The sequence below is a fragment of the Tripterygium wilfordii genome, chromosome 13 (assembly GCF_013401445.1).
Source record: "Tripterygium wilfordii isolate XIE 37 chromosome 13, ASM1340144v1, whole genome shotgun sequence".
NCBI lineage: Eukaryota > Viridiplantae > Streptophyta > Magnoliopsida > Celastrales > Celastraceae > Tripterygium > Tripterygium wilfordii.
Genome location: NC_052244.1, coordinates 1940478 through 1952511, shown reverse-complemented (window position 1 = coordinate 1952511; position 12034 = coordinate 1940478). Strand labels below are relative to the sequence as shown.

At 38.2% G+C, this 12034-nt stretch overlaps 2 protein-coding genes across 2 annotated transcripts; one reads left to right on the top strand and one right to left on the bottom strand.

Annotated features, from left to right (window-relative positions):
• Nucleotides 1-66: 66 nt before the first annotated feature.
• Nucleotides 67-1226, bottom strand: LOC120012268 (transcription termination factor MTEF1, chloroplastic). The gene has a single exon (XM_038863607.1). The coding sequence runs from the start codon at nucleotides 1209-1211 to the stop codon at nucleotides 78-80; it is 1134 nt and encodes a 377-aa protein (XP_038719535.1). The 5' UTR covers nucleotides 1212-1226; the 3' UTR covers nucleotides 67-77.
• Nucleotides 1227-7178: 5952 nt separating this feature from the next.
• LOC120012180 (2-Cys peroxiredoxin BAS1, chloroplastic-like) lies at nucleotides 7179-11309 on the top strand. The gene is made up of 7 exons (XM_038863485.1): nucleotides 7179-7512; nucleotides 7844-7918; nucleotides 8332-8413; nucleotides 8499-8578; nucleotides 9233-9358; nucleotides 10381-10494; nucleotides 11009-11309. The coding sequence occupies exons 1-7, from the start codon at nucleotides 7288-7290 to the stop codon at nucleotides 11123-11125; spliced, it is 819 nt and encodes a 272-aa protein (XP_038719413.1). The 5' UTR covers nucleotides 7179-7287; the 3' UTR covers nucleotides 11126-11309.
• The last annotated feature ends 725 nt before the right edge of the window (nucleotides 11310-12034 follow it).

The window sequence follows — 12034 nt, the reverse complement described above, 5'->3', positions numbered from 1 at the left end:
GGAACAACACTTCACATGACAGTTTTCATATCGAGAGAAAGCATTCTTGACATATGACAAAGAAGATAAAAGATGAATCAAATTTGCTCTATATTGGAATTAACATCAGTATTTGTACACCACAAAGGAGAAGCTCTCAAAGGCAAAGAAGAATCACAACAAACCTCCAATTTCCTCCTAAATTGCTCGTCACTGTACTTCAACAACGACGGTAGAGGAAAGCACAGGCCTCTCTCTACACAGCACTGGTGCCTAGGCTTAATCCTCTTCTCTAAACTAAACGAGAAGTATTGTGGGAACTCTTTCAGCTCCTTCAAACCCCTCCCCATTTCAACCACAAAATAATTAAATTTAGGCTCCAAATTGTCTTTCACGCTGTAGTTGAACAACTGTGGGAATCTCCTGAACATTAAAATTGCATCTTTCCGGGAGAATCCGATTTTTTCCAAGTGTTCAATTCGGGGGATTAACTTGTCTTCAACACTACATGAGAGTAAATAAGTGTGTTTGTTTACCTCTGCTATGCCAATGCTTTGCAGGAAATATAAGGTCGGTCTCAGTCGGTGCTTGACACTGCAGACGAGCAATCTGGGCCGTCGGTTTATAACCTTCTTGATATCCGAGCCGTTGACACGAGCTTCTCTGTAGAGGAAGGTAAAGACAGGGATGATATCGGAGGCACGGGAGCTTATGATTTCGGGGCACATGGAGACGATTCGTTGCAACTCCTGCGCAGTGAAGTTCGTGGAGGTCATGAAATCGACAGTGGATTTGATGTCGGCGAGAGAGGCGGAGAGGACAATCGAACGGTGATGGTTGATAAGCGAGAATATGTCGAGTCCAATTGAATCCAAGTAAAACATTTTCTCTTGAAATTCGGAGGTCTCCGGAGTGGGCGCGGGAGTGGGTACGAAGGGAATTTCTGGGATTTTCGGGGGCTTTGGAGGGAGAGAGACGGTTGTTTTGGTGATGACTGCAGAGAAGTGGAATTTTCTCGAACAAGAAAGTGAGGGAAAATCATGGTGAAGATAGAGGGGCCTGAGACGGGGAAAAGAGGATTGAAGTGATTTGCTGTTGGAGAGGAAATGGAGTGTGTCCTGCATTGCTCTACATGGTTTGTTGGTTGTGAGGGTTGCGGATTTCTGCAATTTCTCTGGTGGAGGAGATAAGATATGAGGCGAGAACTGATTGGACACACATATATGCGACATACGGATGAGTCGGTCGCGGGTCGGATGGTCCGCCCGGATTGCACAATGTAATTATTTCTAATTTTGTATTTTTTAAAATGAAAATTGAGAAGAAAAGTAGAAAACCTCGTATTTACGGTTTACCAAATGCTAACATTAATTTCTTTATTTGCATGTGAACGATATTCACGTCATAATTGTAGTAGTCATAAATCGTCTGCCCTGTTTTTGTGGGGGTCCATGATCATTTAACATATACGATTTCTCTACCCACAGCCTTATGATATTGCTCGACTACAACCTCTTGACTCACTTTGACACACCTCTATAACCTCGACATTACCATAACCCCGACCTCAACTATCGATCGCTCATCACTTCGACCCTAGGTCATATTGTCAACATTTTCATACTGATCTGATATTCACGCTACCTCGTACATCTTTGAAAGCAATCTCGATACTCAAGCCAAGTCTCGCTCATGACAACAAAAGCCTTTACTTCGGACATTTCTTCACTAAACCTATTGCGTCATACTTTACTTCTGACATAGTAAACCTGCTCTCATCCCATCCCTTTCATCAGACCAAGCAACCAGCCCTAATATTGACATACCCCTGCTACGATTGGAATCCTCTCTCTAGGGGTAACCTGAATCAAAGCTTCATGTAGTTTAAAGACATGTGTCTCCCTAAAGGACACTATTTAAGCCAAAGTCCTTCATAGTTAAAGGGATTTTCTTATTGTCCACTCTTTTTTCTTCTAAACAAATGAATCTCACAAGCTCATAGGCAAATATAGTCATGGACCTTTAGACACTGAACACTTACAAACTTGATACACATTATTCTTTTTGTTATCACTAACTTGATCGTTAGAGACCCTTTGGTCGGTACCCCAACAGTGTCTAGGGGTTTTGATTGTCAACTTTTACTCATTTTACAAATTGCCAGTGGTTCCTTTCGAATATTTTTTGATTGTAGATTCAAACACCTACAATAACCATCTCATATAGGTTTGATTAGTGATTCATGACTCAACCACTAATTTTTTGTAACATGAATTAGAAAATGCTGATAGAAATGAATAGAAAAAACAAATATATATGATGGATTTCCAAATATGTTTTCATAGACTCGTATAGCCGACCCAAAACTTTTGGGATAAAGGCTCGGATGATGTTGATGAATTAGAAAATGCTAAAGCAGATGATTAATTATATAATTTTCCAAAATACGTGATTATTTCATTATCTATAGTTATTTTATTCAAACCAAGTTGATTCAATAAAAATGGAGAATGTCTAGTTGAGCTGCAGCCCACAAATGTTTCGCATCTGAAATAAAGTACGCACTACGCAGTCTGCTGATGGTAACGCGTAGGGGTGTCCATCGGGGCGGGCAACCCGAAACCACCCGGAGACCCGGTCCGACCCGGCTCTTATTGGACGGGTTTAAACAAATTCTTATCGGGCCGAGTCAAACCCGGGCCGGTTTGTCCTTAACAGGTCCGGGTCTCGGGTCCATTTTTTAAGGATTTTCGGGTTATCGGGTGACCCGATAACCCGATAAGTTTTTTAATATTATAGAATATAGGTTATGTATTTATGTTAAAACTTAAAAGTATTATTTGTTATTTTAGAAAAACCTAACTCTGTAAATCGACATTCGACATCGACGAAATACCTCGATCTTCAACTTTTCACTCGTCCGCCGCTATCGTCGCCTGAATCCATTCGTCTTTGTTGTCGCCGCCTTGCTTGAGACGGAGAGGGATAACATCACTTCTATTTGATTACTGGATAGAGTGGAGACTGGAGTACTCTGTTCTGGTGGGTATTTGATTTGGGGTTCTGTTGAAGGGTTGAAAATATGGCTTTTGATCCGATCTTGTAGCTTTGCAATCTGATCAGGTAATTGATTTTCTTCCTTCTACATGGATTTATGTACTCTGTACTCCGCAGACTTGTATTCAATCTCTATTAGACCATTAATCTCTATTTGAAGTCATGCACAACAAATCGATGCTATAAGATTTTATATCTGATTTCTCATTTATTAGCAAGTTGAAGTCCTACCATTTTGTAAGAGGAAGTTTGCCTGGTGCTGTCGTCATTGAGATAGTGAGGAAAAAGGTCTTTAAGTCTCGGCCATTTACCCCACTTTTCTCCACATTTCATCAAGTGGTCATGCTAGAGACATAAACAGTCAAGTCATGGATAATTATGAGATGAGATCCTTGCGAATGGGATAATAGAATTCCTACTCTTACTTTTTTTCTTTCTATTAATTAAAAGGAAAAAGAGAGATGATGGTTTTTCTTGTCTTTTGTCTTCAAAGTTTATGTTTTTAATGTAAATTGCATCACGTCAATAGAACTCCAGGTGCTTTTCTTGTCTGAATTGAGTGTATCACAGTATTAGTGTATGCGATTGTATTTTGTATGCCAATTTCTTAAGTGTCTGAATTGGTTATGCAATCTTCATGTCTTGGTTGGTTTAGGGCTTCACGCATTGCAACCACTATTTTGGATCATTCTTCATTCTTTATTTCTTTGTTATATTGCCTAATGTGAGTATGTGATTTACATTTTGTCTTATAAACTTATATTGCAAACTGTGCATACTGCATTACTGGTTTACTGTCTAATGCCTACTATGAATGTTAATAATGCAGATGGCAAAAACTAAAAGGAGAAATCCTCCTCTACCACCAACAGTACCTATTGGTCCACCTCCAGCTCCTACACCTACTCAAACTGAAAAGGAAATTAGGGCTTCAACACAGACTGATACTATCACATCTTCATCTGATAAACCTAAAAAAAGAAAAGAGAGATCAGAAGCTTGAGATCATTTCAAGAGAGTGGTAGTAGAAGGGAAAGATACACAAGCTATATGCAATCATTGTGGGGCTAAATACATGGCTGATGGCAATAAACATGGCACGAAGAATCTGAAAGCCCACATCAAAAGGTGCAAAGTTTTGCAGGCTAATAAAGGTCCCATGGACAACTACACAATATCTTATGATGGGGATATGGATAAGGATGGTACAAGCCTAATCAATGAAATGAGGCTTCACAAATTTGATGCTAGTGCAATCCGTGACAGTCTAATTGAGTGGATAATTTGTGATGAACTCCCATTCAGCATTGTTAAAAGCCCCAAATTCAAACAATTTTGCAAGACTATGGAGCCTCAATTCAATGTACCATCAAGACAAACAGTTGCTAGACATGTTTTCAAATTGTACAATGCTCAGAAGCTGAAGTTGAAAGAGTCTTTAAGTGGTTCCATCGGCAGAGTTAGTCTCACGACTGATATGTGGACCTCTTCCAACAATACAAGCTATATGTGTATAACGGCGCATTTTATTGACAAAAGTTGGATATTGCACAAGAGGATTATCAGTTTTAGTATGGTTGAGGACCATAGAGGTGAGGGCATTGGTAAGCAATTAGAGAGGGTTACTAAAGAGTGGGGGATAGAAAAAATTATGTGCATCACTGTTGATAATGCTGCTGCAAATGATGGTGCAGTAGATTGGATGAAGAAATATGGGTCTAAACATGTGTTGGGTGGCAATTATCTCCATGTTAGGTGCTTTGCTCATATCTTGAATCTGATTGTGAAGCATGGCCTACAAAAGTGTGTTGAATCAATTGAAAAAATTAGAAATGCGGTGAAGTATGTGAGATCGTCTCCTAAGAGACAATCCAAGTTCTTGGATTATGCAAATCAAGTTGGAGTTGTGATTACTAAATCTTTGTGTCTTGATGTCGCAACACGATGGAACTCCACTTATTTGATGTTGGAAGTTGCTGTGGAGTATGAACTAGTATTTGATCGCCTATACCATGAAGATTTAGGTTATCGTGCCTCTGTTCTCACTACAAATGTTATTGGTACTCCTGGTTTCAATGATTGGGAGAATGCTAGGAAGCTTATCCCTTTTTTGAAGCCTTTTTATGATGCCACTATAGCATTATCTGGTAGTACTTATGTCACAATCAATAACTACTTCTTTCGGTTTCAAGCTATCCGAGATCATTTGAAAGAAGCTCGGACGAGCAATTACAAAGTAGTTTCTAAAGTGACAGTTGATATGATGAACAAATATGATCAATATTTTGGAAATACTTCAAAGGTCAACATGCTAGTTTATGTTGCTCTAGTTCTTGATCCAAGGAGTAAGTTGGATGTTTTCAAAAGAGGCTTAGAGCTATCTTTTGATAGAACAACTAGTTCCGAAATATTCGAGGGGACAAAAAAGTTGTTGGAGGACTTATATGAACAATACCGTTCATCTTTAGAAACTCCACAATCACAGTCACATGTTGCACATTCATCTCAGAAAAGTGATACAAATTCATCCTCATCATCATCAACCTCTAAGCCTAAGGTCACCAATATGTGGGATATAGTATGTGATCGAGCTGAATATGCCACTTCTATATCCAGATCGGAGTTAGATAAGTATTTGGCAGATGATCGTGAGAATCCAACGGATGAGTTTGATTTATTAAACTTTTGGAAAGTGATGGAGGGCAGATTTCCAATTCTTGCATCCATTGCTATGGATATATTTTCTATCCCCGCTTCGACTGTTGCTTCTGAATCTGCATTTAGTACCGGTGGTCGTGTGATAACAGATCGTCGTAATTCCTTGCTGCCAAGAACCGTTGAAGCACTCTTATGCACACAAAGTTGGTTGAAAAATGTGATTTCAATTGAGACTGATGAGATGATTCTTGATGATGATGCTGCTGAAGAAGTGGAGAGGGTTGCTCAAGAAGGTAATTACTAATTAGTTAACTTATAAAAATTTTATATGCACTTACTTGAGTTATTTACTTATTTGTCTCATTAAGTTGTTTTGAATACTGAAGTAACTGAACAAATTTTTCTCAGAATTGGACTGTGGATCTTATCCATGTGAACCTCTTAGTGTCATGACTATGATAGACTCCTCAAGTGCAAGTGTATGTAATGTGTTGGAAGGTTGACAACTCGAAGACATGGTATGTTTGTAGTTAGTTAATGCCATTGCATGGTGTTGTTTGCAGGTCTTGAAACTAGCTTGTATTCACATTCTTGGGTCTTGGCTCTCTGTTTGCTTGCAGGTTTTGAAACTGGTTTTGAAACTGGCTTGGTGGCTCTCAAGCTCTCTGTTTGCAGTTTGCACTATCTTTGTGGTTCTCATTTAATCATTTATCATTATTGGCTTATGTTTTTGGACTATCTTAAAGTATTGTAAATTTATTGTGTATGACACTATGTCTGTATGTCACTATCTTTATTGTTTATGCATGTCTTCAAGTCTTCACTTGTTTTGGATATATTTGATCACAATCTATTGTTCATTTGATGGCAATGAATGGGTGACACCATTCTAAAGAGATAGTCTGCATATTTTAGTCTCATTCAGTCATTTGAATGTTGTTTTGTTTTCAATATTGTTTTCCCAAAATCAGCTGCAAACAAGCTGGTTAATGACTTAATGTTGTACGGAAATGAGCAGGTTTATTAATGAAAAAAAATTATTATATTAAAGGGAACGGTAGTATTTCATGTATAGATAGAAATTTTTGTTGATCTATTGCATATAAAATTTTTGTTGAATAAACTGGATACAGATTTACAGGTTATTGAATACTGTCTGATTATAGATTGTAGTATGTAAGTTTAGGGCTATCGGGTAACCCGGAACCCGGACCGGTAACCCTGTGACCCGGAACCCGATAACCCGGTGACTCCTTAACAGGGTTATCGGGCGGGTCATACATTTGTCAAAAATCATCGGGTCGGGTCGAACCCGGTCCGATAACCCGAAACCCGGCCCGATGGACACCCCTAGTAATGCGGGTCCGATTCATTGGACCTAACTAGCCCATTTCTTTACAAATTAATGGGCCAGGGCTGCCTAATGGGCTTTATTTTCTGTTCCAAATAAAAAAAGCTCGACAAATTCACTAGATAGGTCATAGGAGGCGATACCAACTACCATTCTCACCTTAGAACTTGCTAGTGATAGCTGAGACTGAGCTGTGACCGGGACACTCTGTAAGGATTGGTTGTTTGTCTCAATCGCCGAAAATGGCTTGCTCAGCTACCTCAGCAACCGTTCTCACGTCCTCTATCCCTAGGGCGTTCTCCGCGAAATCCTTGGCTTCTCCTGTCGCTAAGCCTTTCTCTCAAACACTAACCGTTCCCGATTCCTTCGCTGGTCTTCGCAAGTCCTTCCAATCACGCGTTCCTCATCCCGTCTCATTGAATCGGAGCTCTCATTCTCAAAGGAGTTTCGTTGTCAAAGCCTCAGCTGTATGTTGAAATGTTACGATTTGTATATTTTAGTTCTTTAAATTTGAATAGAGTTAAATTCTAGAATCTTGAATTGCGGCTTTTGATTAATACTATTGTATGTGTTTGGCTATTGGTGCATTTGTGTCCTGAATGGAGGTTATTTCTAGCGAGCTCACTATGGTTTTTTTTTTTTTTTTTTGAAAATTCACAATCGGGGATGCAATGTGATTGTTTCGGTGGAGTCTGTTGTTTTTAGAACTCATTGGGTTAATCTAGAAAGCGAGGAATTAACATTTTTGTTCTTTAATGTTTTTAACAATTGTGTTTGGTGTCATGCCTTTTACTCCAGGGTGAACCTCCACTGGTAGGGAATACAGCACCAGATTTTGAGGCCGAGGCAGTATTTGATCAGGAATTCATTAAGGTAGTTTATAACGAGACAGCTTCCGAATTATATTTGCCTATCCATATCTATGTTTCCAAGTGGCAGCAGTTGCTAGATTTTTCTTTTCCCTTGTTGGTCTGTCTGGAAGGCCATAGTTAGATATTTCGAATACTGAAAGGATTACATTATTTTAAGGGTTAAGTTACTTGGGATTGAGATACAATAACTGTCCGTTTACTTGCCTGCTTGACAAGTTCAATTAAATGGTCCTAAATCCTAATAAGACAAGAGTTACCAGCTTTGGCTGGGTCAGCAGAGGTATCTAAAATTTTTCAACTGAAAGGAAATGCTTGTTAGGTTTCTTTTGTGTTAATTATCATTAGTAGATGTGTTGTTTTCATATGTTGTTTGTTACAAATTATTCTGTTTTAACAGCTGTGATGCCATTTCAGGTCAAGCTTTCTGAGTATATTGGGAAGAAGTATGTGGTACTCTTTTTCTACCCATTGGACTTCACATTTGTTTGTCCCACAGGTTAGCTTTAAACTAAATAAAACTTACATCAATTATACTTGTGAGTTCATTCTAACTTTTCTCTTTTTGTTTGTCCTTGCTGTAGAAATTACTGCTTTCAGTGACCGTTATGCTGAGTTTGAGAAGCTAGACACAGAAATATTGGGTATTTCAGTTGACAGTGTGGTAAGCTACGTGTTTTTGCATAGAGAAAGGAAAACAATAACAATTTAAGGGTGGAATGACCGGTGGTTTATATTTTATAGTATTTTCTAGTACTTCATCAACTTTATATGATAATTCCTTTAACATGACAATCATGGGGGAGTGGCCTGCTAACACAGCATGTAAATCAACTGATAGATTTCAGATGTGTTTTTATCTCTGAGCTCTAGCTTGACCTCCTTTCTCTCCTGCTTGATATTGGCAAACGGTGCTTAGCCGTCACGAAGACAGTGAATATCTTGATTCAATGGCCCACTCTTTCTGCATGTTAAGCTTAAACAAACCTGTTGACTCAATTGAATACATGGAATAAAGGGTCATCCAATGTTTGTGTAAACAAGGCTGTGTGACTGTGTGTATCAGGATTCAGAACAATTGACTTTATTGTTTGTAAAAATGATGATTCGTGGCCCAGTTTCGCTATCAAGTTGTGGTTTGAAAATGTGCTGCTTAACTGTATTATTTTTAATGACCATCTTTTAGGCTTTTGATTGTCCTAATAACATTTTCGTATGTAGTCTCACTCTGGTTTGTCAAGTCTTAGTATGAATTATTGTATGGTTTAATTGTATGTGCTGACCAACCTTGATAATCCAATTCTCATTTCTGCTGTAGTTCTCGCACCTTGCATGGGTCCAGACAGATAGAAAGTCAGGCGGCCTTGGTGATTTGAAGTATCCACTGGTTTCTGATGTCACCAAATCAATTTCAAGTTCTTATGGAGTTCTGATCCATGACCAGGTATGATAACACACATTCGTGTTTTCCTGCTATTCATACTTAATCATAAACCATTTCGGTGAAGAATTTAACTTTTTCCCTTCATTGTATTTCTGTATAAGTGAAGAAATTGTCTCCTAATTTGTGTTAGGAAGGCTTAGACGATAATGATTATTTTCGTTACAATATTTTTAAAATCCTTGGATTTATCTATCTTTTGCATCGTATTTGGAGACCTTGCTTTTTGGGACCAGAAAATCATTTTTTTTCTAAAGTTCTGTGAAACCATTTTATCGCTTTATATAGTTTTTTAAACTTAACATGTATTTGGTGTGTAATGCAATGCATGTATAAATGTATTCATCTATGCATGATATATATGTATATATGGCTATATGCCTATTAAAAGTCTTTTTGATGAAGAAGGCATAGCAAATTGATAAAAAGAAGAAGAAGAAGAAATTGACTTGTCGGGCTTAAGTAAGGCAGATCCTGAAGGTATCGAAGTCACTTCTGGATTAACTGATTAAGGAGTTCCAGTCGAAAGAGAAATGAGTTAGCTCAGGCTCAGGGCGTGAAATAAAATAGATAAGAAAGGCGATTCCTGATCTGAAGAGTTGAGTTGCTAATTTGCTATAGTTGAATAAAGAAATATGCACTTGGACATAAAGGGATAAGCATTGCCTTCTCCTAACCAGGCTTATAATGTTAGTTGAGCCAATAAAGTATTGACAAATGGGTAGATAGTGAGATGTCAGAATACTAAATGTTAAGACTTCCCATGAAAGTTTCCAAATGGAAATGCCTCACCTGTTTTTGTGGAAGGATAAACACTTATTGGTCCATTACTATAAAACCTTAGGTTTTTGGTACCCTCTTTGTTGCTTTTTGGTACTCCCTTTGTTGCGTGTATATATGTGCATTCTGGTGTGTGCTACAAATATCTAGTGATAAAATTACAGATGTCCCTCGTTAGCTGTAAGCCTGTAACTCATTGCCTATAAATCTTCATTCTACTTTTAATACATTTGTCTTAAATTCAGGGGATTGCATTGAGAGGACTCTTCATCATTGACAAAGAAGGAGTCATCCAGCATTCCACCATAAACAATCTTGCCATTGGACGGAGTGTTGACGAAACAATGAGAACCCTCCAGGTAATTATATTGCCAAAACAGTGCACTACGACTGCAACTGAACTGCCTATTAACTGGAGTAAATATCCTTCTTAATAACTCCGTTCACTTTCATGGTGAAAAGAATCTAGCACACTTTCTTGGTCTCGTTAGCAGACTATTATATTGCTTTCGGAAAGCCTCATTTTGTTTTTATTTTTGGGCTGTAAAGAGCGGTTGTTCTCCTCAGCTGGAGTGATAAAAAGGAGTCGAGGCACGAAATTCATATTCATTTGGATTTTTATGCACCATATGATCTGCATCATCTAGTCGGCTTTGATCCTGTAGTTCTTAACAAACCTGTAACCCCTTATTCTGATAACTTCAATTGAAGTAATCTGTAAAAGCAGTCAGTAAGAGCTAAGCTTGTTGAACATTTGTCCGATCTTGAAGGAGTTCATAAAATGAGATTGTGTATATACTGGAAACGTTTATACTAATTCATGACCTTCTAATTTGTTGTCACCACTTCCAATTTTGTCCACTTTTTCCGCAGGCCTTGCAATATGTGCAAAAAAATCCAGATGAAGTTTGTCCTGCTGGGTGGAAGCCTGGGGAGAAGTCCATGAAGCCAGATCCTAAGCTCAGCAAGGATTACTTTGCAGCAATTTAGAGGAGGGTAAGCATTAAACAACCTTTACTTTTTTTTATGTTGGGTTTTTTGAGTTTCTTTTGAGCATACTTAGCCATCGGTTGTTCGAACAACTGGGAATAAGTGTAATTGACAGGATTACCCTGTTTTTGTGAATACATTAGTGTCAAAAATCCATTGTTATCAGGCTGCATTTGAATCTTCATTTAGCCAGTGAAAGTAGTCGGAAAAGCCGCAGATTGACTAACCATATATTCAGTGGAATGCTACATAAATCTTGTGCGGATTGTTTCAAATCTGACTAATCAAATTAGTATAAAAGAATCAGACTGGTTAATGCGATAATGCATTCATTAACAAGTTAATCATGTGCCTCACATGTACAGACCGACTTGCCCCTCTGAAGTCGCGGCGGGTGATCCCCAACAGCCTCTCCTACTGTTCTCTCTAACTATTGATCTGGTTCACTTGCCCCCCTCATCACCAAATTACACGATGGGATCAAGTGCAATCTGAAGAGGAAACAAGACTAAGAAAATGTACATATTGCCGGAATCATATCTCCATGCTTTAAACCTGTTACTCGTTAATTGTATAGTAGCGACTTCACTACCAAGTCATACGTTTTAAAGCCAATCAATGTTCACGTTAAAAAAACCTTCCGGACAAGCAAAAGACTAAACTTGTCTCGGCTTGCCTTGCTTGTATGTTCAAGCAAATAATATCTTAATGTGTGTGACAATATTATCTTTAATTAAGTAATCTGGGTGGTGTAATTAAACTGATAAACTAGTAAGAAGAATAGGGTATCAGAAGATTCAGAAACTTAAAAAAGGACAAGAACGTAATCCTTCCAAATTATGATGCAAATGAAAGTAAAGTATTCTATTGGGACAAGTGTTGAACCGACGGAAGAAAATTGGATTGGGT